Genomic DNA, 26,925 nt, shown 5'->3' on the forward strand with positions numbered 1-26,925 from the left:
TGTGCATTTAAATAAAGGAGAGCTTTGTTGCGGTAACGACCGTGATTGAAAATGAGAATAAGAGGCTCTGATGTTCCAAGGCTTGAAAAACTTGTCTTCCTTTGTCTGACTGGCTGTACACCTGGCTGCACATTCCCTCCACCTCCGGAGAGAGCAGGAGGAGGAGGAGGAGGAGGAGGAGGAGGAGGAGGAGCAGTGTCACAGGTACAATGGATATCATCGCTGGGTTTGAAGAGGGGAGGAACCTTGAGGACGGCATAGCAACACAAACCTTTTAAAGACGGAGGCACACACCCCGCAGCCTCAGTTCATCTTTCCTCTCTGGCCAGAAGCAGAACCTCGTAGCCATGCTCAGCCTCATCAAACTGCCACGAGTCTTCACCATCAATCAAGTGCCCAAAGTAAGTTCAGCTTCATTGTACGTTCACGGCACATTTAAGCTTTCACAGCGAACCGGAATTTTTGCAAAACATTATATGTACAGTTGGTTTAGACATAAAACATTTGTCGCCTTGTGTATCTGTAGCTACGTGTGGCGATATTTTGCAGATGTTTACACATGCGACACATCTAAAGTTCCTCTAAAGTTTTGTTCTCCCTCCACAATAAAAGAGATTTCTCAAAGCTGTCAGAGTGGCTGAGGGTTTTATCTTTTTTTTTTTTTTAAGATTTTCCATGAGGACAGCATCATTTCCGGGTACCGGCACCCCCGCAGCTCAGCCACCGACTGCATCCTCAGCCTCTTCCAGCTGACCAATGAGACGCTCAACATCTGGACGCACTTCTTGCCCACATGGTACGGCCGACAAACGTTGCATCATGTCAACTTTGTTAAGATTCGCAACTGCTTTGTGCATCAGAAAACACATGGAAACATTAAGATTCAGGTTTTTTTTTAAACAGTTTTAGAAGTGGGTGGCCAGATTTGTGCGAGAGGAACATGTTGGGTTTAAAGAGTGACGGCGACACAGTGAGAGAAAATCAACTCGCACGTCAAGTGTGATTTAGGAAACGGTCACAGTCGCGTGCCGAGTGTTTCATAACAGCCAGAAGGGGCCAGGAAGCGCGGTCTGACTCATAAAAAAGAATCTCGTACAACTTGTAAAGCTTGTGGTTATCTAGTATTTTCTTACGTGATGCCGTTGTTTTGTTTGACAGATGGGCAGAGTCTCTGGCAGGTGCATCTTTGTTTGTGATCGCACAAAAATGACTTAAAGGCGTAGCTGAACACATCCACCGTTACCCTCAGTGTGTGGGTTTATGATCAGTTTGGGTAATATTAGTATTGCAGGACTTCCAGCCTTCGGTTTGACTTGAGTCAAGTAATACGAGCTGGGCTGAACGTGCCACCGAGTTTGTTTTGAAGTCGTCATCCCAGCAACCCTGTGGGTCTCAGACCTCCTGCAGACTCACAGCACCTCCCTGTCAACGCTCGTCAGGAAGTCCCGTTCTGTTTATACAATTCGCTATTTGCTCAGACTTTATTATATTTGCTCAACTTTATCTCCCACACTAAAATGTACATTCTTACGTTATTCGGGCATATTTGGCGTGAGCGATTCAGACGACTAAACAAGTTCAATCAGGGCCGTGTTAGTGGAAACATTTTAGTAAGTCAGATGTCTTATTGCCATGCACTCACTTGCCAGTTCATTAGGAACACTAGTGAAAAAAACAAAACACTCTAATGTAACAGTCCTGCTCTAAATCTGAGCGTAATGAAGAGGCGAGTAGTCAGAAAAATAACTGCTGTCGATGCAGCTGTTTCCATTTTAGAGGCTGTGGTATGTCGTACTGTTGTACTCTGTTGCACCGACACGCGTGTTTCTTTTATTTTGACAACCACGTTTCAGTCCAGTTAATCCGGTTAAACAGCACCACAAACTAAACCGATAATCCAGTTGAATTCCCTCCTTTGACAGCACTTCTACGCAAAGTGAGCATTACAATCGTTATTAGTGATATTAGATGCATGCATTATATATGCATTCATTTTCACTGGCGTACCTAATGTGTTTTGGCCGTCGAGTGTATTTTCAAGCGCTTACAGAAAACTGCTAAAAACCGAGCTGAAACCAACTCAACTGGAAGTTTCCTTGAGGACATTTTCACCACTTAGACGAACAGCTTCTTCCAGGAGATAAATTTCTAATTGTTTCAGCTTTGTTATTTAATATTTTAATCCACAGTCATACTGAAGACCTTTTTTACTCACCTGAGTTAAGATGTCAGTGTGTGGCACATGGGTGACCAATCCTGACAAGAAATCCTGACAATACGAACACTTGTTGCGTCAGGTTTCTCTAAAAAAGATCTCAAGTCCACCAGGATGGACGGACAAACAGCTACAGCTAATCTATCTTTACTGATCTTCTTAAATGTGCGCATGACCATTACCATTACTATTTCCATTACCACATCGTAACATGGAGGTAAAATCTCTCCGTGACTTGTGGCAGCTCTGTACCTTCGCTTCTCGGTGCACTTCATGTTGTCTGTGCATGTGTGCACGTGTGTGTTTATTTATCACTATAACTCAGTACTTATCACAGAGGTTACTGCTCCCACTTGCCCCACTTCCTCCCTGCAGAGATGCCAGTTGCTTTGACTGCATGGTCCAGGGAGAAAGTGTGTGTGGGTGTGTGTGGGTGTGTGTTTGCAATACGCCGAGGCCACATGGGTGCTTGTGCCAGGGGGTTCGGTGGAGACGCGGAGGCCTGGCGTTAATGAGCGGGTCTGTGCACAAGGCTTTCTCGTGATTTGCCGCAATTAACTCTAACTCCGCATAGATGAGGGGAAAAAAGCACGAATAATGTTGATTTGTTAATGAGGTGCGGCGAGACGTGGAGACACTGACTGCGACACGCAAGACACACAATGGCCTCCTGATAAGCTATTTGTGTAGAGCGGTTAGCTGTTACGTAACTGTGTGTGATTTCATTGAGTGATAATGAACTTTATACTTAATTATTAACGTGTTCTTTTCCCTACATTGACGTGTGCTCTGACAGGGATGATACTAAACGCACATTTTCTGCTTTTTTTTTGTAGTTTATCTCTGACTTGTTAATGGTTCAGAGTTTCCTGTCACTTCACCACACGAAGCTCTTCAAATGATCCACACTTGTGTTTTAGTTCTTAAATGAAAAGATGAGCGTGCAATAAGCGTGGGGCTGATAGGCAGTTAGCTTAGCTTAGCTTAGTAAGCTAGCAAGCTCACCAGGTTAAAAAGGGACAAAACGTGTGAAGCTTAGTCACCGAGCTGTTGTTTAATCCTTCGGCAAACAAAAAAGTAACAGAAATGTAAAAATGGCACCTTAGCACACTTTCCCTTCCAGGCGCTGTGGGCTGGAGGGAGAAAGTCTGTTTACGCCGCAGTAACACACATGTAACGCGTTGTGTGATGTACAAATATCAGACGCCAAATATTCAGTTGTGTGTAAATAAACTGACAGTCATACGACCGCAGAGCAGAGTCTCCATTATCACTCCTGATGTACGTCGCTGTAAACTGTTCTTCATCATTTCGTCGCTCGGCCATTAGATTGCCGTCTGGTCTTACAACTAAACAGCCACAGACAACACCGTTTGACACATTGGGAATGTTATGTCATGTAGCTCACGTTTTTACCAATAATTTGTCTCAGCTCTGGTTTGCTCCTTTCAAGTATTAAAGTCGCTGTCAGTCGTTTGACTGCGGACACGACGATCGGGCTCTAAATCGTAATTACACGAGTGTGACTAAAGACACTCCTTGTAATTTGATACAGTTGTGTTATCTTCTTAATTAGATGACTCAATTTCATTCTCTCCCTTCACTCGGCTGAGAATATTATTCCACCAAACATCAATCCACCCAACCCGGTTCTAGTGCTGTAACCTTTCTCTCTTTGCAGGTACTTCCTATGGAAGCTGGTGACGGTGGTGCTGATGCAGACAGCATGGCAGGACTCCTTCACCTGGCCGCTGGTGATCTTCCTGCTCTCCTGCTGCATTTATCCGCTGGCGTCCAGCTGCGCTCACACCTTCAGCACCATGTCGGCACGGGCGCGCCACATCTGCTTCTTTTTTGATTACGGCGCCCTCAGTCTCTACAGCCTGGGTGAGCGCACAGCGTCACTATACCGGCTACTAGAACCGCCCCTCCACTCAGTACCCAGACGTGGTTCTGCTTTATGAATTGATGTTGTTCATGTAGATAAAAATGAAAATGAAAGACATCAGCTCATCACAGCATAAATAGTTAGAATATTATCCCTTAACGTTTGAGCGCACAGTGTAATTTCCTCCAGTCAAACAGTCATTTTTATTTAGTTTTAGGTGCAGACTAACTTCATTTGAAGGTGCATTTTATTAGCTAATATACTATCTAACTGTGTGTATGCATTTTCCTGAACAAATTTGCTCTCTCGTATTCCCCTGCAGGGTCAGCTATGGTCTACTCGGCTTACGTTTTCCCCGACAAGTGGGTGAACGGCTCCTTCCACCAGCTCTACATCCCCATCGCTGTGGTCAACACTGTCATCTGCACATTCCTGGCATGCTACTCCAGGTATGAGGACATTTATTTCACACAGCTACCTCTAGTACTGCTCTGATTGTGTAATGTTTTCTCGGTCTGAAAAGGAGAAGAGCAACATTTTATGCAGGTTAACGTGCAACATTCAGAACTTTCGAATGCCAAACATCCAGCTGATATCGGCCAGCTGACTTAGCTTAATCTACTTCCAAATCACAAAGTTATTTCCCCTTAGATCTTTACCACTGTGGTTGGAGTTGAATAAAAATGCAATGCATTTAGCACAAGCTGAATTTCCAGCTTGCCTTTTGGTTACTGAGACAACTGCAACGTGGTAAACAAGTTTGAAACACTTCACCTTGAATCCTGTTGTGAAGAGTGATGCTGCATTTAAATGTGAAAAATCCAAATGAATGGCCTCCTCCAGTGGTGTTTATTCATCTCCTAAAGTTCTCAAGTGTTAGCTCGCTATAAACACTAAGCTTTAGTGGCAAACGTCAGACGCAACAGTTGCAGAAACGATCTCACATCTTATGCTAACGCTACATTTTAACGACATGCATTTTGTATGCACGATTTCCCAAGTTTCATTTGAAGGCAGCAGTGTTCTTTTTGTTGTTTTTGTCAGGAAATGACAAAAGAATGAAAAACCCTACAGAAGATTTCCAAAAACATTTACTTTGTGACTTTGTGACTATTACATAATCATACTACATACACATATTACATAATCATGTTACATAATAGCAAAACTGGGGTTTAATATTAGCATGTTTGCATTACAATGGACTAAATGGGACACAATGACTCTTTGTCATTTTACAAACAAAATGTCAGCAGGTTAACAATGAGTGGGTTTTTACCATACTTGTTATCATGCTAAAATTAGCACATTAGCATCAAGATTAATGCATATTTAAGCTGAATCTGTCAATGTAGATATTTTATTATATTACTCAGTCCCTTTGAAGACATTTTACTTTAGTTATTCAGTTATAGTTTCAGTTCAGTTCAGTTTTATTTATATAGCACCAATAACAATACAAATAGTCTCAAGACGCTTTACAAATACCGGCCCGCAACCCCCAGAGAAGCCTGAGGGCAACAGTGGCAAGGAAAAACTCCCTTTTAACAGGAAGAAACATAGTTTCATCGCCACTACCTTAAGTCAGTCTCATGGCAGTTGAGCTTTTAATGAGGGACATTTATTGCGGTACAGTACGTATCAGAACGTGGCTCTGGTCCATGACAACATCATAATGACTGCTCTTGTCACCACTTGCATATGGATAAAAGAGTTGTTTAAAACCTGCTAAGCAGGCTGATCACACATGATCAGGATGTTAAGTGGTTTTCCATTAAAGTATGAATTATTACCTCCGACATTAGATTTAGAAATCTCTGGAAATGTAAAGTTTGTTGGACTTTTGTTAATGAGTTGAAACACAGTGATGAGTGAGTTGAACACCAATGATGACATCTGTGTACTGGATAATGTTGGCTTGCTATAGCTAATGACTGTTCTTTCGCTCATCTCTCCCCGCTGCTAAGACTTGGCTTACCCTTTCTGCAATATAATCATGACGTCATAAAGAGGTAATGAAAATGCTTTTGCTTAAAATCTACACTGTCTCTTCTTTCTGACATGTAACTTTTTTTTCTCATGTAAAAAAAAAACTGTTGTGCTATTAACATTACATAAACGTGCTGACAAATTATCAGACAGACTTGGCTGAATGGGATTTCAAAGATGCCATTGAGCAACTCACAGTCGATGGGTGTGTCTGACTGTGAGTACAGGGCCCAGCCCTGAACAGTGATTGAACCGATCTATCGTTTCGGCCGGCCAGGTTAGAGGAGTTGAATCAGGGGCGTGGCAAAACATGTTCTCTGAAAACCTGACTCATCGACTTCAGAAAGTTCTGGCATCTTCATGGACGCCGAGTCATATCACTTACGAGCTTTTCATGTATTGATTTGATTCGATTAAAACTCTTCAAAATGTTTATTTGTTTTAACACAGATTCCTCGATGATCTGGAAATGCCTAGACACTGTAATTCACTACTAGATAAATATGAAACTACACTTACTGGCCAGTTCATTAGGTACACTAGTGAAAACAAGTGCACTCTGATGTAATGCATTAAATCTTAGCTTCACGGAGGTTATGATGTTCAGTATTCATTTAAAATAACTCAGAGAGCTGGTGATTCATGTGTGTTTTCATTTTGGATGCTGTTCTTAGTGGTGCTATTGAAATGCAGTATGACACATGTTTCTATTATTTTGACAGCTCCCGTTGTAGTTTAGCCAGTGGGCTAGGCTAAATAACAGAAACACCTTTAAGTACCAGGCCCACAAAGCTACATCCTCCTAAGTGACCACACATTTGAATTAGCACCTTTCTGATGCTAACAGTTATGAAAAATGGGTTTCAATGCAGTACTCTTATGTTATAGTTTTCAGGGAGCGTACCTAATGTTTTGGCAATAGCGTTTATGTTCTATTTAAAATTTTAAACCTAATCTTTAGGCCAAGGACCCCCAAACTGATGGAGAGATTAACAAGGAACCCCCTACCTATTTATTAAACTCCACCTAGTGCTATTTATAAATATACATTATAAATATACATTATATATACATATTAAACTTATCACTTTACTAAAATATGTTGGATTTGTGTTAATGTGTATGTAACGGAATTTAAATTTGTGGAGGAAAATTAAAATATTTCTAGTCAACCAAAGATTTTGCACGTTGCCACATATCTACCTGTAAAGCTACAACATGACCCGATAGCCGAGCAGTTATGGCGTTTACCATCCAGGTCAACAGCGGCTAAAATTTCCAAAAAATAAATCTTAAAAAAAAAAAAAATTTTGTATTAAATTAAAGTTAAACGCTGTCTCTTCCGCAAATAACCCCTATCCTCTTTTATTTCAGATTCCCTGAGTGCCAGAGTCCGAAGTTCAGCAAAGTTCTCCGCATTGTGGCCTTTGCCTACCCCTACCTGTTCGACCACATTCCTCTCTTCTACAGGGTAGGGCTACTTCACAGCACATGTCTGTCACAAACTCCCAGAGCATGCAATGCAGAGGATGTTGAGAGGAATATTTCACATTCTTAGTTTACAGTGTCCTGTCCTGTGTTAGGAGCGCGCCATCCGGTAAAAATCCCCGCATGGCGCAAAGTACTAAATCCCTTTCTTCGGGGGCATTTTGGCTCAATATTTAATCTTCTACACTCATGAGACAGCTCATGAGGTACACTAGTGAAGATGAATGCTTTCTAATATTACAGTCCTGCACTAAATCTTAGGTTCACCAACACATTAGGTGCCCAGCCTAGGCCACTGAATAAGTACTTGTCAGAATAATAGGAACACGTGTCGGTACAACACAACACAATTCAGTAGTACTACAAGCCACAAAATGAAGGCATAGTTGAATCAACAACTCTCACAGTTACTTTAAACAGATGTTGATGAAATTTAGAAGGCGTTAGTTTTAACCTAATGTTTTGGTAAGTGAGTGTATGTATTTTACTATTTTAGTATTATCTGCAATATAACATGTTTTAAAGCTTAGATCTTTGACGTTTTTCAGGTCAAGTGCCCCCAAAATGATGGATAATTTTGCATTCGATATTAAGCTGTTCCTTATCCGTTTACTAAAATATGTTGGATTCATGATTCAGTGCGTATTTAAAGAAATATAAATCTGTGGGGGTAAATTTTTAAAGAAATATATGAAAAATATCTAGTGAGCTTAAGATTTTGTGACCCCCCCCCCTCCACCTGTTGAAGACCTATAGTTTAAGGTAACAACATTTTACCAAGTGTTTTCAATATAAATTTCAAATGAATTCCACTACACTATGCAGATGTTGTCACTTGATGTTTAATATATTGTTTACGACAAAGTCTATGGCTGCACCGCATGAACAGAATTACTGTTATCACTGAGCCCTGGAGCGAAACACAACGCATGATTAGGCTCTTTAAGTAAAAACAAGACAAACTCCCAGAGCCGAAGCCATTTATTTGCAAATGAAGTAAAACATTAAACAGGGTGTAAAATTCGCCTGTGCTTGATGTTCGAGAGTTGCAAATAAAAATTAACTTCAAACTATTTTATTATGTCATAAAGCAAATGAATCGTTTTACTCAAGGTGGTGACCTGATTTCGAAAGCAGCGTTTACTGTACTACGGCATGATGAATTAAAGATTTACGCAGCCACTTACTTGGCCCGCTCCTATCTGAGTGCCTTATTTGTACTTGACGACTATAACCGAGTCACACTGTTTTGTGAATAAGGGCATTTTCTCTGCAGCCTATTAAAGTTGCTCTCTGTTTGTTGTGTTTACAGGTGTTTGTGTGCGCAGGAGAAGGCTGCACAGATAATGACACCAACATCCTCCACTACAACCACATCGCCTTGGCTTTCCTCACAGCCTTTCTGTTTGCCACACATTTGCCCGAGCGCCTGGCTCCTGGCAGCTTTGACTACATAGGTGAGAGGTTATTGTTATTTTTTTTTCTGCCCAAAGAGTTGTCCCCTGAATCCACATCTCCTTAGATTGTTTCTCAGACTTTGAGCTCAGATTTGAGGCTTAGCTTTAATGTTTTAATTCATTCAGTTGTGTGTTGTTTCCAGCCACAGCGGACTTTGTTGCACTGGCTCAGCTCTCAAAGACAAAATGACAAATAAAGCATTCACAAATGACACATATGAATACATAAAGGAGTTGCTGGATCAAGGTCTGTGAAGAGAGATGCACAATTTAATATGTGAAAGACCTTTTTTCATTTACTCCGAGAGGGAAAATATAAGGAAAAGCAGATTTGAGATAAAAATGTACGTCACCACTACTTTTATGCATGTTTAGCTTCAGACAGCTTTCATAACACATTTGTTTTGAGTACGTTTTCTGCCATAAACTAAGTAAATCATATGTTGATAATGGCGGTTATTGGTTTTAAGCCAGGTTTAATTAAACCCTGATTAATGCAGGGAACCGCTTTTAAAAAAACACAAAAACAACACCATTAACAAGCTATATATTGCACAATCTTGGTTTCAGGTATGCCACTTGCAGTCAGACACGATTTATTTACCCCAAAAAAATAAAGAATAAAGAAGAGGGAGGATCCGAAGAGAAATTTAAAGTAAAAAACAACTGTGTGGTGCCACTCTACCTGAACCAAACAAACCGAGCTCCAAATTACCAGACAAGATAAAGGTGCGGGAGGAAAGAAAAGAGGGTGTAACAGGTTGGCACGTCACCAGTTATCCCACATCCCATTTATAGTTAAAGAATACACCTGGGGCAAAAAGGCACAGTTTTTACAAAACAAAACAATTAGTTTGGCTCCTACAATTAAAATGTTGCTCTTGATGCTTATATGCACATGTATTTAATGTGAGCTTGCACCCTATTCACAGCAACATTATGAATTAAAAGTATTTCCTGAATGTGTGGTGCAGTAAAAATATGTAAAGATCAGTCTCTAAGTCTGAGAAAGTCGCATGTGGTTCGCTTTGAAATGCCAGATTTCAGATCTTCAACCACCACAAATAAATCCTCAGCATTTAGGAATCGCTGGATTCCCACTGACACATTAACACGTATTCTGTCAGTCGTGTTAAACATTGTGGAGAAATGCTGAAGCATAACCGCCTCTAGATTTCGGGTGAAACCAGTTGTCAGCGTGAATCATTTGCTCGGTTCTCTCTTTTTTTTTTGTCTTCCCGCTCTGACAAACGTGACTCGACTGCTCCCTCTGCAGGTCACAGCCACCAGCTCTTCCACGTGTGCGGGATCCTCGGCACCCACTTCCAGATGCAGGCCATCGAACAGGACATGGTGACGCGGCGCCCCTGGCTCGCCGAAAACTCCATCCCCATCACATTCTCCAACTCACTGGGTCCGGCGCTGCTTTGTATCGTGCTGAATTTCGCTGTCATCATCCTCTACAGTCTACCTCTCCTGTGTGCTCCAGTCTGCCCAGACAAGAAAAACGATAAAGCGCCAGTGAAAACCTCAGCCAAACACTGCCACGGGTGTATGTAGCTTCATGAGTCCTGGCTTACAGACATTTGCAAATAGTGCCTTATGGGTAATACAAAGATACTGTAAAGAACACTCCTGATCTATGATGACATGACGTAGTCTTTAAATGAATCGCGGTTTGTATTTAGCCTTAAGAAGTCTGCCGTTAGTGTGTGGGTGCGCTGAAAATAAGCTTGTGTAATGCAGTGGAAGTTTTGTAAATCATTTGTTACAATAATAAGTGAATGTAAATGTTTCTGAGGAAACTTTCTCCTGCGGAAAGCTGCAAATGTGGCTGGTTAGCCACATTCTGAGGCAGTGCCTTATCTGTTTATAAAGATTTTTGCTCAGTTCTCTGATTTCACGTGATGTATGAAGAGGCTGCAGAAGACCAAAACTGTAAAATACAAATTTTAAATTGTTTGTGCGAAATTCAGATTGTACATTTTCATATTTATAATGCACACGCTTTGCACTGTCGCTGAGAGGAATGAGTGCTTTGAACTACCTGAAAAGAGGCAACTCAGTAAATTGAAGGTTTAGTTACTTTAGTTTAGTTACTGATAATGTCGATGTCTTAAACAGAGCTAACGTTGATTTCCCTCGAATGACTGGTGTTTCTGTCCCATTTAATATTGTTACATTGCTCCTTTAAGGCAAAACTAAAGTATTTAAGTACAAAGTTATTTATTAAGAGTTTGAGAGTTTTTCCAAATAAATTATAAACCAAACTTAACTCTGTGCCATTTTGATCCTGTGTCATCGTGTATTCACTTGGTGAAGTATGAGTATTAATGTTTTAAAGGTTAAAACATTTTTTTTTTTTGTTAGTTTAATTGAGCCATTAAGTTGTTTCTATTTTATCACTCTTGTTAAAATCTTTTGAAATACAAATACAGTAGCAGGTATAAAATGCACTGTATAAGAACAAGTTGAGGCAATTAAGCTGCCAGGGAATCAAATAACTGCACAAATAAAAATATATATACACGGGAAGATTAAATTAAATAAAACAATAACCTAAATAGTGTCGGTATTTGAGTCTGTGAAGGTTCTCAGTCATCCAGGTCGTGGTTTATCCAAGTGCTTAAAAAGGCAACTAGACTTGCAGAGTTTGGAGAAGACGTTTCTCCACTCATCCAAGTATCTTGTTCAGTTCTATGGGACCAGCGGGAAGTTGAGGTTTAAATTCAATTAAACTCTGTGGGTACAAATCCTTCAGAAACTTGCTGAACTTGTTTCTGTAAGAACCAGAAACTGGTGCAACTAATATCCATTAACGGATAGATACTGAGCTATCGTTGATGGGGGACTGTTTGTCTTCCTCCTCTTTCCCCATGGGTGAAGGTATTTAAGAAAGTTGGAAAATGAGAATAAACCTTTTCCAAACGAGTACCATGCATGTTGACTAAAATGTAAACGTGTGTTCAGCTGATCCAGGATTCATCTCATCTTCTACTACCGCTTATCCTTACTAGGTCGTGGGGGTTGCTGGAGCTCATCCCAGCTGTCATCGGGCGAGAGGCGGGGTACACCCTGGGCAGGTCACCAGTCTTGATCCAGGATTGACCTTAATCATTCTTTGAATTCCAAAGTTGATTATACATACATACATATATATATATATATATATATATATATATATATCATTAAATTAATATTGATGTATGAGTATTGTTGTCATAAATGAAAATAAGCTAACAAAATTTTATTGCAATATGTATAATTTATAGTTATATATTCTACTCCTTTTCAGAATGTGATATATTTAATTTAGTTTATGTTTATTTGTTTATTTTTATTTTGTGTCATTTTGTTATATTCATATTTTATGATTATATAGTTAATAATAAACTAAATAGCAAATTTAATTATAGTCCATTTTAACAAAACAATGCTTTAAGTATTTATGATGTATATTAGAAATATTGCGGTATTTGGTTTGTCAGAAAATGAAAAAAATAAGCCTAGACAAAATTTTATCTGCAATATGTAATCAACCTTCTCATAGTTAATACTTCCTCCCACTCCTTTTCAGACATGTAGAATATTTAATTTTCAGTTTATGTTCACTTTGTTTTTATTTTTCATTTTGTGTCATTTATGTTCATCATTCATCCATTCGTTTATGATTATTATGTTCGAAATAAACTAAACTAAAATAGCCAAATTTCACATTCACTGTTCCAAATTTGTTAACCAACAACAAATGCTTTTAAAGTCATTTTGATGTCCTATTTAGAAAATATTGAAGTTTAAACCCCAAAGCGACCAAAACAAGAAGTCTGTGTGAAAAATATAATATCGCCTGAACTTTGAATTCACCCTTTTATTTTGTTTTTGGTTATTCGTTGTATTTTTGTTTTATTTCTATTAGCTTTGTAACTGCATTTTATCCCGACCATTTTTGCATTGTTGTACCTTTATATTTCGTCGATAAAACAAAGAACCCGGATGTAGAGTTTTTGGAGGCGGGACTTCCGCTTCCGGCTCTCGATCTGCGCTCTGATTGGTTAGAAATTCTGTCTGTTGGTCCAACGTTTCTCAAGAGGGAATTTTTCAAATCGAGAAGAGGCGGTGGACATTAACAACACAAACAATGCAGAGACAGGGGTCGGTATTACCTTCTTTTAAATTATACTCGATAAAAGGTTAATACGTTACTAAAACGCAGTGTGTTAAGTAATTACCCCGGTAACATATACTTTTGGTGCGTTTGGTCAAGTAGCGACTAACTATCTGGTTAACGCTGTCGTATTAGCTTAGCATTCACTTTTAGCACTTACTTGTGATATTTTAAATCGTAAACAAAGCGCACACATTTGCTTAACTTACTGTGGCAAGTAATATGTTGAGCCCAGATTTTCGTTTACCATTGTTTAGCAAGCGACACCTGACCTAATTTAGCTGACTGGGAGGCGAATCTACCAGTAGTTTGTTCGTCATACTTACACCAAATTTGTGTATTGATTACCAGACCAGTTGGGCAAAATTTCACCTTTTACTTTGCTTTTTACGAGTTATATAGAAGTAAAATGTGTTCCTAACTTGTGTAAATCCCCTTTCTTGCCTCAACATGATTGTAATGCACAAGTTACAAAGAAAAACTTTTTTCCTCTATTCCTCAAAGCTCCACCCAAGAAATGTTAAGATACGTTTGACCATGTAGTCAATAGGTGAATAATGTTTGTAATCTAGCCAAGGTATGGTGGACATTGATTTATAATGGATTGTCACTTCCAGCAAAGGGAGGACTCCTCGGAGACCTGGGCCAAAGAAGGCGTCCAGCACAGAGAAGGATCCTGTAGGAGTAAGTGAACATCAATTAGTCATACAACAATAATATCACACTATGCTTGCAGTTGTCTTTTCAAGCCTTCAGAAGATGTGACAGGTTGAATATTATCCTGTCTTGCAAACCCTTTAACTCAGAAAGTCTTTTGAAATCTGCAAAAGGGTCTACACACATTTAGGTTTTTAGTATTTGAGATATTGCATTCAGATGCAACTGATTTCAGTATTTTTCTTTATGGCTGCTTCCACAGTCAGTTACAGGAAAATAATCTGCAGCTGTTATGATGACTGTGCTTTACTCATTTCTGTTATAAAGAGCAAAAATGTAAATCCTACTTCAGATCCTCTTTGTGTTTTGCTGCTGCTTTCAGTCTTATATGACAGTAAACTGATTTAAATACAAGTTCTGCCCTAACCCTACAACAAAAAAAGTATATTAGAATGAAATAGCTTGTTTTTAAGCTCAATGTGCAAACCTAAACATCAAGTAACTACATGTGAGGTAATACCAGACAAAGGCAAAACACACCTATTGAAATTTAAATATTGAAGTTGTGTCACAGTGGTTGGACTTTGCACTTTAACAGGGTGATGAAAAACTTTGAATCATTGTACATAATTTCACAAAATAACAGCATTTAAGAAAATACTGAGGTTTCAGGATTGAGCTTGTGCAAGTTGAATGAATGCATTAATTCAGTCCGTCTGTGGTTTTAAATTATGTTTAATTGGTTCAATGCAGGGATTTCAGTAAAAACATGATGTGTACATAGAAACTCAAAAATCAAATCTGTGTGGTTGGTGTAATGATGGATAGATGGATGGATGTTTTATTTATACCAAACTGGGAGAGTGTTGTTGCAGCAGCAATGTACAGGCACTCGATACCATAACAAACAGAATTAAAATAAACTATCAAAAAAAAAAACACAATATACTATATACACAGTATTTACAAAGATTATAAAATAACTGAATTAAAATAAGTGAGAATGACAAAATTACAGAACTTGATGATGATGTGACTCATTTTAACATGTTTTTTGTTTGTTTTCTGCTCTAGGTTTACTGCCGTATTCGCCCACTTGGAGCAGAACATGAGGAGTGTTGTATTGAGATGATCAGCAGCTCCACTATTCAGCTGCACCCTCCTGATGGCCTGAAAGCCAACCGCAATGGGGAATACAAGGAGGTAAGTGTAGTCCAGCCTCTCTGCTTGACTTGAATTTTCCTGAAGATGTAAAACATCCTGCCAAACTTGTGTACATTTGTCTGTGCTCAAGACCTAGTGTCTGAAAAAGAGCAGATAAAAAATGTGTCTGGAACCACGAACGATTTAGTTTGGATATTTTCCTCATCAATATGTTTTAACGCCTTTGTGTTATTTGTGCGGTTTGTCCAATAAGATTCACTGACTCTTCTTTCTTTCTTTGTCCGTAAGGTGCAATACTCGTTTAAAAAAGTATTTGGTATTAATACTTCTCAAATGGAGCTGTTTGAAGATGTTGCCAAGCCACTGGTAGAGGACCTCATTCATTGTAAAAATGGTAAGTAGATTGGAGATTTATTTATTTATTTATTTTTGTGTGATGTGTATGTGTGATGTGTGCTGTGAATGTGAATGTGTGATGTGTGCTGTGCAGAACCCTCAGAACAAACTATTCATCCTCTTTAGGTCTTGAAGGATTGTTTGGTCAACAGGACATTTGTTGGAAATAATTTTTTAACCTATTAGTGAAACAAAGTTAATAAAAGAAACATGAGCAAATTCTGAAATGCCAGTTTTATTAGAAAGCATTTGTTCTCATTAGTGTGCCTAATGTTTTGGCATTTTAGTGTATATGATTGTGATGTCTCTTGTTCACAGGCCTGCTGTTTACATATGGTGTCACTGGAAGTGGTAAGACCTTCACCATGACAGGCTCACCTGGTGAAGGTGGGCTCCTTCCTCGTTCTCTAGATATGATCTTCAACAGCATCGGCCCGTTTCAGGCCAAGAGATTTGTAAGACTTTCACTGATATTTTTTTTTAATCTGTTTAAAGCTTTTTTTGTTTGTTTTGCATCGTCAGTTTACATGTTTGGGGAGGGGAGAAACATGTATTTGAAATGTTTTTAATTTGCTTCAGGTGTTTAAACCAGATGACAAAAATGGTATGGAGATCCAGAATCAAGTTGACGCTCTCCTGGAGAGACAGAAACAAGACAACATGCAGTCAGTGCCAAAAACACCATCTTCCAGGTAGCTGTGGTTCAGTGTACTTTACTTTTCACTTGGTTTTGGTTTGATTTTTTTTGATGGAATTTAACTGAAACTGTTTTGACTAATGTGTTGTTGTTGTTGTTGTTTTTAATTTATATCTTTTTAGGCAAAGGCCTGATCCAGAATTTGCAGATATGATCAGCTCGGATGAAGCATGCAAGTCTGAGAATGTCGACGAAGACTGTTGTTACACTGTATTTGTGTCCTACATCGAGATCTACAACAACTACATCTACGATCTCCTTGAGGATGCACCATATGACCCAATCAGACCAAAGTAAGACACAGGATAACAGATCAGCGTGTGCTTTCTGACAGCACATCAAATGATGTTTTTTTTTTTTTAATTATTCATAAAAATTTAGTCGCAGCCATAATGTTTCTTAAACATTACAGGTGATTAAGCGTTGTGTAATACAAGCATCAACACTGGATTCTATGTACATGCTGATGAAGTTGACTGCGTTTTGCTCTGTGATTGTATGTTGTACTTGTAAAATCCCGTTTCTGTCAGGTGGATCGGCGGAGCCACGCCTGTACGGAACAATGAGTTGGTGTATGTGGCAAGAAACAGTAGAATTACGCAGCGCTATGTTTATTCAGTCTTAACTTGGCTGTAGCTTATATGTCATGTAGCCGTTTCCATCCAATTAATCCAAACACCCCTCAGTGGCGTAAGTGTATCTCGTTGGGTTTGTGCTGTTTCAGTGGCTGTTGTTGTTTCGGTTGTTGTGTAATGTTGCTCAGTGGCTCGAGCTTGTGTGCAAACCCAGTCCGCATGTGTCCCTGAATGTGTTGTATTGAGTTGTATTTCATTTTAACACTGACACTAACATCAGATATTTGTCACTTAGCTTTTGCCGCTTAACTCACTAAAGCAGCACATCATTATGTTACAGCGCCTGTGTGTGTTGATTTTACATCTCACCTTCTTTCAGACCACCTCAGTCCAAGATTCTGCGTGAAGATCAGAATCATAACATGTATGTGGCCGGCTGCACGGAGGTTGAGGTTAAATCCACAGAGGAGGCTTTTGAAGTCTTTTGGAAGGGTGAGTGTTATTAATAACCGTAGTATGTTATTTACACATAAATATTCATCATGATCATCTGGAATAAAATAAACTATAGACGAACTGATCGGCACGATTCAGGAGAGGCCGTCTTCATATGACGGTTTGTAGCACGTCCTAGCCTCACTGCTAATAGTAGCTCTTCTGGGTTCGAAGAAGAGATATTTGATTTCATGCAGATGCAGAACGTATTCATCAGCCGGCTGTTGTCTTTGTAATATGTTCAAGTGTAACATTTTTGCCCAGACACAAATTTATCTTATATATTGGTTTATGGTGTCAATACCTTAAGTGTAGCAATCAAATCAGTGGGAGTAACTGGATAAAGCAATAATTCAGTTGATGTTTTAAACTGCTGCTGCTGTGTTTTATGTCATGTGGTGTATTAATGAGCTGCTCTCTCTCCAGGACAAAAGAAAAGGAGGATAGCCAACACTCAGCTCAACCGTGAGTCCAGTCGCTCCCACAGTGTGTTCACAGTGAAGCTGGCACAGGCACCTCTTGATGCTGATGGGGACCACATACTACAGGTGAGATGCGATCCTCTCCAGTCGTTTGTATGCGGAAATATTCTTGTCATTTTGAGTGTTAAAGCGATGCTTAGTGATACTGTTGTTGAAATACAGGACAAAAACCAGGTGAACGTGAGCCAGCTGTGTCTGGTTGACCTGGCAGGCAGCGAACGCACCAGCAGAACCAGAGCAGAGGGAAGCCGCCTCCGTGAAGCTGGTCAGACCATCTTCTCTCTAAAGTCAACCATGGAAATTATTTCAGAGTATGCAGTGGCAGATGTTTGAGGGACCAAACATCTCTTGTCATGTTTCTTTTACAGGTAATATTAACCAGTCCTTGATGACTCTGCGCACTTGTATGGAAGTCTTGCGCGAAAACCAGATGTGTGGAACTAATAGGGTTGGTATTTTATCTCCTGGTCGCCATTGCATCTTCATTTTTCTGTTTTTTGTTTTCTTTTCTTTTTGACTTTACCTCAGTTCTTCCCATGGGTCATTTTTCATTTGATACAGATTCTCAGACTCATTATTTTCTTCCAGATGGTGCCATACAGGGACTCGAAGGTTACTCATCTCTTTAAAAACTACTTTGACGGAGAAGGAAAAGTCCGGATGGTTGTGTGCGTCAACCCAAAGGCAGATGATTATGAAGAAACTATGGTATGATACTGAATTTGTGTTGCGGAATAACTCAAATGTAAAATCTTGTCACTTTGATCTCATAATCATCTCATTCTTTGCGAGTCTAAACTAGTTATATTTGAAACCACAGATTTCCTTTCCAATCTAATACGGAGTATTGGTGATACCGATTCGATAATTTGTGCAAATGCATCTAATGTGTATTTTAAATCATACCTTCATAAAGAATAGACATCAGAGTAATTTATTTAAACTCTGAAGTATACTGAAGTAGAGTAACTAACACAACAACAGAAAAGCCAAACAGGGGACACAGTGATACAAAATATGTGAAAACGCTGTTTCAAACACTGAAAATATAAAATAAGTAAAATAATAAGACCTTTAAAATAAGTTATTTAACTAAGAATTACTATAAAATGAAAACTTGCATCTTAATTCTGACACTGTATCTCCTCTTCTGTCCATCTCATCATTAATGCCTTGTGTTCTCTGTTGTGGTTTCACATGGGTTGTTGTGTTGCCATAACTCGATAGTTTGTGGTAATGTATATCATTAACAGGAACACAGTGGGAAGTGATTAAAGTATCACAAGTATTGATATTTTCATTTGAGAATCACTTGTAGAGCATAAAGACCTGGTACCGGAGGTATCGTTAATTCAGCATCGATCCGCGCATCACTGCTCTAAACTGCTTTTAAAACTGTTGCAGCAGCTGGTTCGCAATCAAATCCCAGTCGGCTAAATAGTCAACTACGCTTCCGTTTTGGCGCACCGGTAAGGACAGGACTCTGTTTTTCATAGTTTTCCACTTTATATGCTGCAGCTCGTGATGCGCTTTGCAGAGATGACTCAGGAGGTGGAAGTGGCACGGCCAGTTGATCGGCCAATCTGTGGCCTCGCTGCAGGGCGACGACACAGAAACCAGGCTTTCAGAGATGAGCTTTCCCGTCGTCTGGAAGAACGCGGAGGTCCCAGTAATGCTGGTAAATCTACCCTCAAGTTTGTAGACGGTACAGTACACATTCATTCATGATGTTGCACAAACGTTTCCATCACATTTTCCACCACAGATGACCCAGTACTGCTGAATCAACTCATGGAAAGCCTTCCAGCCCTGCCTCCCTGCGAGCTGGTGGACCCAGCTGATGATCAGACGCTGCCCCGTCTGATTGAGGTCTTGGAAAGGAGGCATCACATCCGTCAGATAATGACAGAACAGTTCAACAAAACTGGTACATTTATCTACAACTCATATGTTAGTATGTAGAATAGAGACTTAGAGTTTTGAAGCAAATAATTTATTCAGTACATGCATGATGCATTCAGTTTTTTTTAAGCAAAGTAAATGGTTGTCTGGTTACATGAATGTGTTTTTCTTCTGGCAGCCAATACACTTAAGACCATGCTTCAGCAGTTTGATAGTCAGCTCAGTGCAAAGGAGACCTTCCTCCACGATCAACGAAGCAGACTCTCCGAGAAAGACAAAGTCATCATCAACCAGAAGTCGGAGATAGAGCGTCTGGAGAAAAAGTCCAAAACGCTAGAATACAAGGTGCTGTCTCCTCCCCACGCTTTTATTTTCCGTTCGACTTGCAACAGTTGAAACGTTCGTCACTCATCGCCGGTCCTCCTCCTCAGGTCGACATCCTGCAGAAGACCACAGACATGTATGAGCAGGACAAACGCTCACTTCAGCAGGAGCTGGAGACTCGGGAGCAGAGGCTGCAAAGAGAGCTGTCGGAGAAGAAACGCATGGAGCAGCGCATGCAGGGCATGGTGACCGACACCAGGCTCAAGTGGGAGAAGGAGTGTGTGAGTGGAATCATCTGTCTACTATAACGAGATCTCAACTTGACTGAAAGTACAGATGAGAGTTTGTGTCATGTTTTTGAACAAAAATGAATAATGTACCCTTCTTATTAATACTTATGCCTGGAAACATTGAATGAAAGATGTTGATGTAGGGGGCAAAAGGTAAAATACTGATGTGTACTAAAACAAATGTCTAGTTAGTTTACCAAATAATATTACTAGTGTTAGTAGTTACTAGTTTTATTTATTTAAAACATAGAAAAGCTACTTGGTTGAGAGATTGTTTTGTAAAATTCTTCTCTTAGTTATTGTAATTTCTTTCCTGGATTGCAAAAACTTAGTGGTTTAGTTGGTAAAATTCCCATTACTGTCCATTTTAAAATCAGAAATGCAAGTCTTGTTATATGCTTGTATTATTAAATAGCCAGACAGATCATTTAATTGGTGTTTTCTAATCAGGAGAGACGAGTGAACGCCAAGCAGCTCGAGATGCAGAACAAACTGTGGGTGAAGGACGAGAAGCTGAAGCAGCTCAAGGCCATAGTGACGGAGAGCAGCCACGCTGCTGGTTGTCCCCCTGAGCGTCCAGAGAAGCCCGAGAGGCCCTCCAGGGACAGAGATCGCAACGTGGCCCAGAAGAGGTCTGCCTCACCATCACCAAAACCTGTGAGTCATTTAATCCGATAGACTGCCTGTGTCTACTCCATTAATCTCTCAACTTCATGTGTGTGAAAATTTTGCATGTTACTAATTATTATGATAATTTAAAACACAAATTTGAAGACTTGTGTGCTTACCGGACACGTCACCTCCACATCCTTCTACTGAATGTTACCCTGCTGTGTGCTGTGTATTTGTGTTAATGTTCCACAATAACATCCACAATACTCGGCCTTGTCGCCTCACCGCTTTTCAGGACTTGAGCCAAACTCCTCGCCACAATCAAATTAGGGCAGATCAGGACTCCCACCCCCCCTCTTCCTCTTCCTCCTCCTCCTCCTCCTCCACTTCATCCTACCCTTCAGTAGCCTCCTCCATCTCTGAGTGGGAGCAGAGGTTGCCTGTAGAGTCAAGAAGCCAGACTAGGTACCCTGGGACTCCCCATGACAGGAGCCGGACTCCCGCCCCATGCCACAGCACCAGCAGCGTGGGTCGCAGGAGAGGCCAGCGCTGGGCCCCAGACTCTGAGGCCCCTGCTACGACTCTTTATGGGTTAAACCTTGAGGCAGGCACAAGGGTTAGTGTGTGTGTGTTAGAACCTAGATGTGCTTAAGATTATGTTTAGTCCTTCTCTCCAAGCTTGTAGTTTTAGCCTCGCCTTGGTGTAGGGCTGCACCGGTGTTGTTATTAGTAGATGTTCGCTTTTTTTAAGAAATGCATCTAATTGTAGCGTTGCACCAACTAGACTTGTGTATCTGTTAAACTGACTTTCTTAGTCGTACAGTTTTGCCTTCGCTTGTAAAACCTTCTGACGTCTTACCTTAAAGTCCCTATGAAACACCTGCTGGAGTCTTAATTGTTGACATAGATTTGCATGTTTCAGGTTCATTTTGTGTATTGGGGAGGTTGTCCCTGTTCAACCTGACAGGCACCACCCACACTACACATGTACAAGCCTCTAGTGGCAAGCTTTGGCCACATACTGCCACATGCATGACGTATAATACAAGAGATGTCTAAAAACAATTGAACCAAGATGTTTTCATGGGGACTTTAAGGCTTACGAGTAGTGACATGTTTGTTGTCTTTACGTTGTCTCTTCTCTAGGGTTGCTTTGCCTCCTTGTAGTGTATCATGCCTTCTTCATTAGCACCCATTTAAAATGACAAAACTGAGTGTTGACTTTACAACAAATGCACGTCTGTCCAAAAAAGCAGTGACGTGGTAGAAGCAGTGTTGGTTTATCGTAAGAGATTACACCTGAAATTTATAAGTAATAAGTGAGTTTTAAAGTGTAAGTCCAAAATATACAGAGTGAGGTGAGGTTTTCTACCGTACTTGGCTTCAAAGATATGCACATCTCCCTTTCTTTAATTTTGATATCTTTTTTTGAGATATTGCTCAACATATTCCATTGTTATTAAACTGAAGCTGGGTTTTCAGTGCTCAGGTTTTACCCAAACATCAACCTACCAAAGTAAAACCAGCTGTTCTACAGAGATACTCGACCTCTTCTAAAACTCACTCATGTACGACTGTTTGGACTTCTCCTCTAAATCTGATATGTTTTCTAACGTTAAATTACAGTCTGGCCTAACCTGGGTCCACACTAACATAAGCTGTCTCAATAATCACACCGAATGGCTTTTTCATTTCATTCATCATTTGAATGGCATAAAAAGCAGTTTAAAAATGAAATCATCTAACCAACATCATGTGTGTCCTAGACTGTACCAACACGATCAGTGCTCTCTGTCATAAACCTCTGCAAATCCACACCCTGATTCAGTCAATAGAAATAACCTGTTTGTTTGTGCACATACTCTGTACTACTTTTGTGCCTCTTTGCATGCTAATTCTTTTTCCACTTTGCTTTTCAATGCATGCTTTTTTGTGACGTAATGAAAATTTGTATCACTGGAAGATAAGAAAAAGTATAATAATAAGAAAAAATATTTTCCGGAGAAAATCTATTTCAGATCAAAGCTTTGACCAGTTGCTCAGCCCATCTGTGTCTTCCAGTGATGCATTCGTTTTCACGCCACGCTAACACCTCTTAGTGATCAACCTTCACTACTAACCCAACCAATGTTAAATGGTGTCACGTGCGAGTAACTGGTTTTTCTTCCTCACGCTGGGATCAGCAGACGGCTCCTCCAGTTCACCCAATGCACAGGCGCTCTCACTCCGCGGGTGGGGAGAAATGGGTAGACCACAAACCCACTTCTAATTTGGACCTAGACACTGTCATGCAGCCAATCATTCCCAATGCAATCAAGGTGTCGACCCCGAACGAGAAAGCTCTGTCTAAATGCCACATGTACGTGCTTAGACATCAAGAGCTTGCCTCAGACGGGGAGATCGAGACCAAACTGATCAAGGTAAAATCAAGTAATTAACTTAGTGAGAAGTCTAATTATTTTATACCTTGCATGGATTTGACTTAATTACGTTCACTTTGATTGTGCACTGGGTTTCTGTTACAGATGAACTCTTTTGCCTTATTTTGCTTTTGATTGATCTTTCTTCTCATGTGCTCATTTGTATGATGTGTCTTATTAAACTTCCTCAGGGCAACGTTTTTAAGACCAGAGCTGGAGGACAAGCTGTGCAGTTTACTGACATTGAGATACTGAAACAAGAGTGCCCAATAGCACCAAGGTATTTGCTCAACCTCCACAGATAAAACGTGTTTGAAATATGCACCAAGTCTGCCTGACTGACTGTGTCTAATCTGCTGGAAATGTAACAAAAGAAGGTTTTTCCCAACTTGTGTTTAGTTCAGTTTAGTGGTTATCTCTGAATAAATGGGTATACATTTTTATTGACTGACTATCTGTATCTGGGGAAAAGGAAATGATTATTTCTGGAGACCGGAAGAGTGAAAATATTCGGGCTTTCTAGGTGCACTTTGAACTTTTGATTTCTCTGTATGCACTGTGTCTCTAATCTGACCAATCAACTAGAGAGAGGTGGCAGATTTAACGAGTGCCGACAGTGTTGGATAGGTGTGTTATGGCCCTTAAACGATGGAGCAAGGATTATTTAGATATGTATGCTTGTTATTCCAGGAGAGAGGATCAAAATGAAGACATTATTTTGTTTTTAAACCATGACGGTGACAGCTCTGCTGTGAGTAGCTCTTAACAGGATCATCTGGCAGTTTTCCACCGATGGAAATACACTTGGAAACATTCTGTTGATTTAATTTAATTCAATTCCAATTTTGAATTCCTAGAGAGATTTGAGGGTGGGAAATTCATCTAGCCTCCTGTTTGAATGTGAGAAGTGTCAATTACGTCTATTAACATGGTTATTAAGTGAAGTTCATGTTTAGGGAATCCTTGTTCTGTGTAGAGACTTTATGAAGACCGTTATTTATTTAATATTTTTGTTTCAGTCGCAAGAGGCGATCGGGATCTGCAGAGGGATCCACCCAAATTGAGGACATTGAAAACAGGGTAAGATCTTATGCTAAAGCTTTCTGTCCGTTTAAGTCTATGATTTACTGATAATGTATAATTATTTTCAAGTGTTAATGATTTCAAATTCTTTAAGATGAACAATAAGTATTTTTATCGTTGCCTAAGTTTCCTTTCCTTCCCTTTAGGCTCCAGCAGCAAGCACAAGTTCCAGCCATGGATATCAGAAGTAAGCATAAAAACAACCTGTGTAAATCTGTGTGTGTGTTTTCAGTATACAATTAGCTCTATTAATGCTGCGGACCTTTGTGTTGTCTTTCTTCCAGACGTAGAAAACCTTAAGTCGTTGAGCATGTGAAGGAACTTTAAATGTTGGCTGACTGGACAGACGAGTGAAAGGAGACTATGCATCTTTTTGAGAGAAATTTTTCTATTCCACCTAATCTTTTTTTCTGCTTATTAGGTTTCAGTAATAGTTGAATCATAGCCCAAATGTGTAAGCTGTTTCAGTTGCAGTTTGCTGAATTAGTGTGCGCTTTCCTTTTTGAATGCTGGAACTATTTCTTGAAGACATGGATATGCTAAATGGTCACATATGACTTCTCCATAATATATGTTTTATTACTTGTGCGTCCACCCAAAGATTAGAATATTTTTTCTTTATTTTATTGCTTTTCTTATTTTTTTTTTTTTTTAACCCCCTAAGGGTTATTCGCTTATTATACGCCACATGAACATAAAGAGAGCATAAACAAAAAAAAAAGTTTTAGAGTTACGATGTGTACAAGTGCGACTGTAAATATTGGCCTGTTCTGTAGCTGGAATCATTCTCCGACCACCTGTAAATACGTGTCATGAAGCTTTTTACTTCACTTTATTGAAACAACACCTTTAAAAGTATAGCACACTATTCTTTTGGATGGCATTAAATTTATTCGAACATCAAGTGTTGTCTTCACTTACTCATCTGTGAAGAGAAAAGTGTTTTAAAGGACTGTTTAAAGGGCATTGGGGAGATAAAATGATCAACATGTTGAAGACCAAGTGTCTTTATTTTGTCCTCTCTGGGCAACAGTAGAAACATGGCTCATCCTAAACTGATGAAAACTATTATAGTTAAAAATTAAATTTGTTACAAATTTGTTTGCTATTAAATTTCTACTTCTACAACACTGGTCCCTTTATGGCCTCTAATGTAACCTAAGTAACCAATGAGGTCTTGTTTTAATTTAAAAGATTATTCACGCACTTTATGTTGCTTTCTCCTTTTGACCAAAAAAAATAAATAAAAAATACACACACAGAGGAATCCCAATGCTGAGTGTTACAGATCGTCTGTAGATCCATTCATTTGATGAGTTTTAGCAGTAACTTGATTTCCTGTCCTATAGCGAGACTAAACTCCACAGCTGGAGATCAAACACTTCTATGATATGTTGAAAGAGTCCCAGCCTGAGACGCACAGCACACGGTTTGTCTTGACAAGTGGACACTTCATGCCAGTTCGTGCAACACTTTCGGTTTGTCAGCAGGCTGAGAAATGTCAATTCAACCAGGTGTACACAAGCCAGTCTGTCCTCGCCGCTTCTAAAATCCTGCGTGCTCGCATTTTGGTTGTGTTAAATTCCACCAGCGTTTCTTAACCGCTCTGGTTGACAGATTGATGCAGAATCTGGGAGCTGTGTGTCGTACCCAGTCCTTTAGAAAGGGTCAAATCTGAATATCTTTACAGATCAGAGCCGCTTGGTGGTTTCATCCTGTTCATAGTGATGTTATGTTTATTTGGTTTATTAAGATGGATTTGTATCACAAAAGCCCATTTGTGGCACAGAACAGTCACTTTATGAATACCTTGAATAGTGGCTACATCCACTCTTTATTCATCACCTAGTATTCACTCTAGTTTGTGTCATGATTAATGTTACACTTCGATGCTATGACTTCATCCATTTACTGTATCTCCTTGCTTCTGCAACACTTCCTTCTTTTTTTTCTGTCACTTTCCCGATTGACTGGATTGTTATTGACACTATATGCAGTATTTATATCAATATATATATATATATATATATGATATAAAATTAGATGCAGGTGTTCTGCACGTTAACTAATTATAATAATAAGGCTGTATAATCGATAAGCAGTGATTCCCATTCCAACACTCACTAGAGGACAGATCCTGTAGTTTTGCAGTTTGAACAGCAGAGGGAACTAAATGGCTTTAGAACACATGCACATTTATTCTAATTGGAGCTCAATGAGGAATGTTTAAAAAAAATTGCGATTATGACCCTATAATCTGTCTACGAGTTAATTTCATGAATGTAGTTCGATGATTATGGCTGCCGTCTTTTTACGTTGCTTCGGTGCTGCCCACTCACTCACCTCCGCTGACATTTCACCCACGGCTCGTGTCATTTCGCTCTGAATGCCTGGACGAGCCGGATGATGAGGTCACTGATTCGATGCGCTGCTTTCCTGCCTGGGCGGAGAGCTGTCTTTAATGTCTCCCTCAGAATGAAACGGCCACATTTTCACTTTGAGGCAAATGAAGCTGAAAAGCATATGTGAGCTTGGAAAATGGAGGGCAATTCGATGACTGGAACTGAACTGGCATAAAATTTCAGTTTTAAATAATAATAAAAAAAAATGGTGGGGTGTAATTTCT

The 26,925-nt window shown here is 39.7% G+C and overlaps 2 protein-coding genes across 9 annotated transcripts; both read left to right on the forward strand.

The window, feature by feature from the left end:
- Positions 1–219: 219 nt before the first annotated feature.
- Positions 220–11,307, forward strand: LOC125004916 (membrane progestin receptor gamma-B-like). 2 transcript variants are annotated; one of them, XM_047579744.1, is made up of 8 exons: positions 220–401; positions 669–796; positions 3,897–4,102; positions 4,426–4,552; positions 6,071–6,115; positions 7,467–7,563; positions 8,893–9,037; positions 10,314–11,307. In XM_047579744.1, the coding sequence occupies exons 1-8, from the start codon at positions 348–350 to the stop codon at positions 10,595–10,597; spliced, it is 1,086 nt and encodes a 361-aa protein (XP_047435700.1). In that variant the 5' UTR covers positions 220–347; the 3' UTR covers positions 10,598–11,307. The 2 variants fall into 2 exon arrangements, with proteins under 2 accessions (XP_047435700.1, XP_047435701.1); XM_047579745.1 differs by lacking the exon at positions 6,071–6,115.
- A 1,791-nt stretch (positions 11,308–13,098) lies between these two features.
- LOC125005954 (kinesin-like protein KIF23) lies at positions 13,099–25,203 on the forward strand. 7 transcript variants are annotated; one of them, XM_047581625.1, is made up of 24 exons: positions 13,099–13,189; positions 13,820–13,886; positions 14,934–15,062; positions 15,312–15,417; positions 15,738–15,874; positions 15,999–16,111; positions 16,239–16,409; positions 16,647–16,688; positions 17,071–17,183; positions 17,613–17,734; positions 17,831–17,933; positions 18,037–18,116; positions 18,257–18,376; positions 19,187–19,346; positions 19,434–19,595; positions 19,749–19,915; positions 20,002–20,175; positions 20,635–20,841; positions 21,092–21,412; positions 22,980–23,216; positions 23,408–23,496; positions 24,236–24,296; positions 24,446–24,486; positions 24,584–25,203. In XM_047581625.1, the coding sequence occupies exons 1-24, from the start codon at positions 13,176–13,178 to the stop codon at positions 24,597–24,599; spliced, it is 2,952 nt and encodes a 983-aa protein (XP_047437581.1). In that variant the 5' UTR covers positions 13,099–13,175; the 3' UTR covers positions 24,600–25,203. The 7 variants fall into 7 exon arrangements, with proteins under 7 accessions (XP_047437581.1, XP_047437582.1, XP_047437585.1 ...); XM_047581626.1 differs by having other exon boundaries at positions 22,983–23,216; XM_047581629.1 differs by lacking the exon at positions 21,092–21,412.
- The last annotated feature ends 1,722 nt before the right edge of the window (positions 25,204–26,925 follow it).

This window comes from Mugil cephalus, chromosome 3 (genome assembly GCF_022458985.1).
Source record: "Mugil cephalus isolate CIBA_MC_2020 chromosome 3, CIBA_Mcephalus_1.1, whole genome shotgun sequence".
NCBI classification, from domain to species: Eukaryota; Metazoa; Chordata; class Actinopteri; order Mugiliformes; family Mugilidae; genus Mugil; species Mugil cephalus.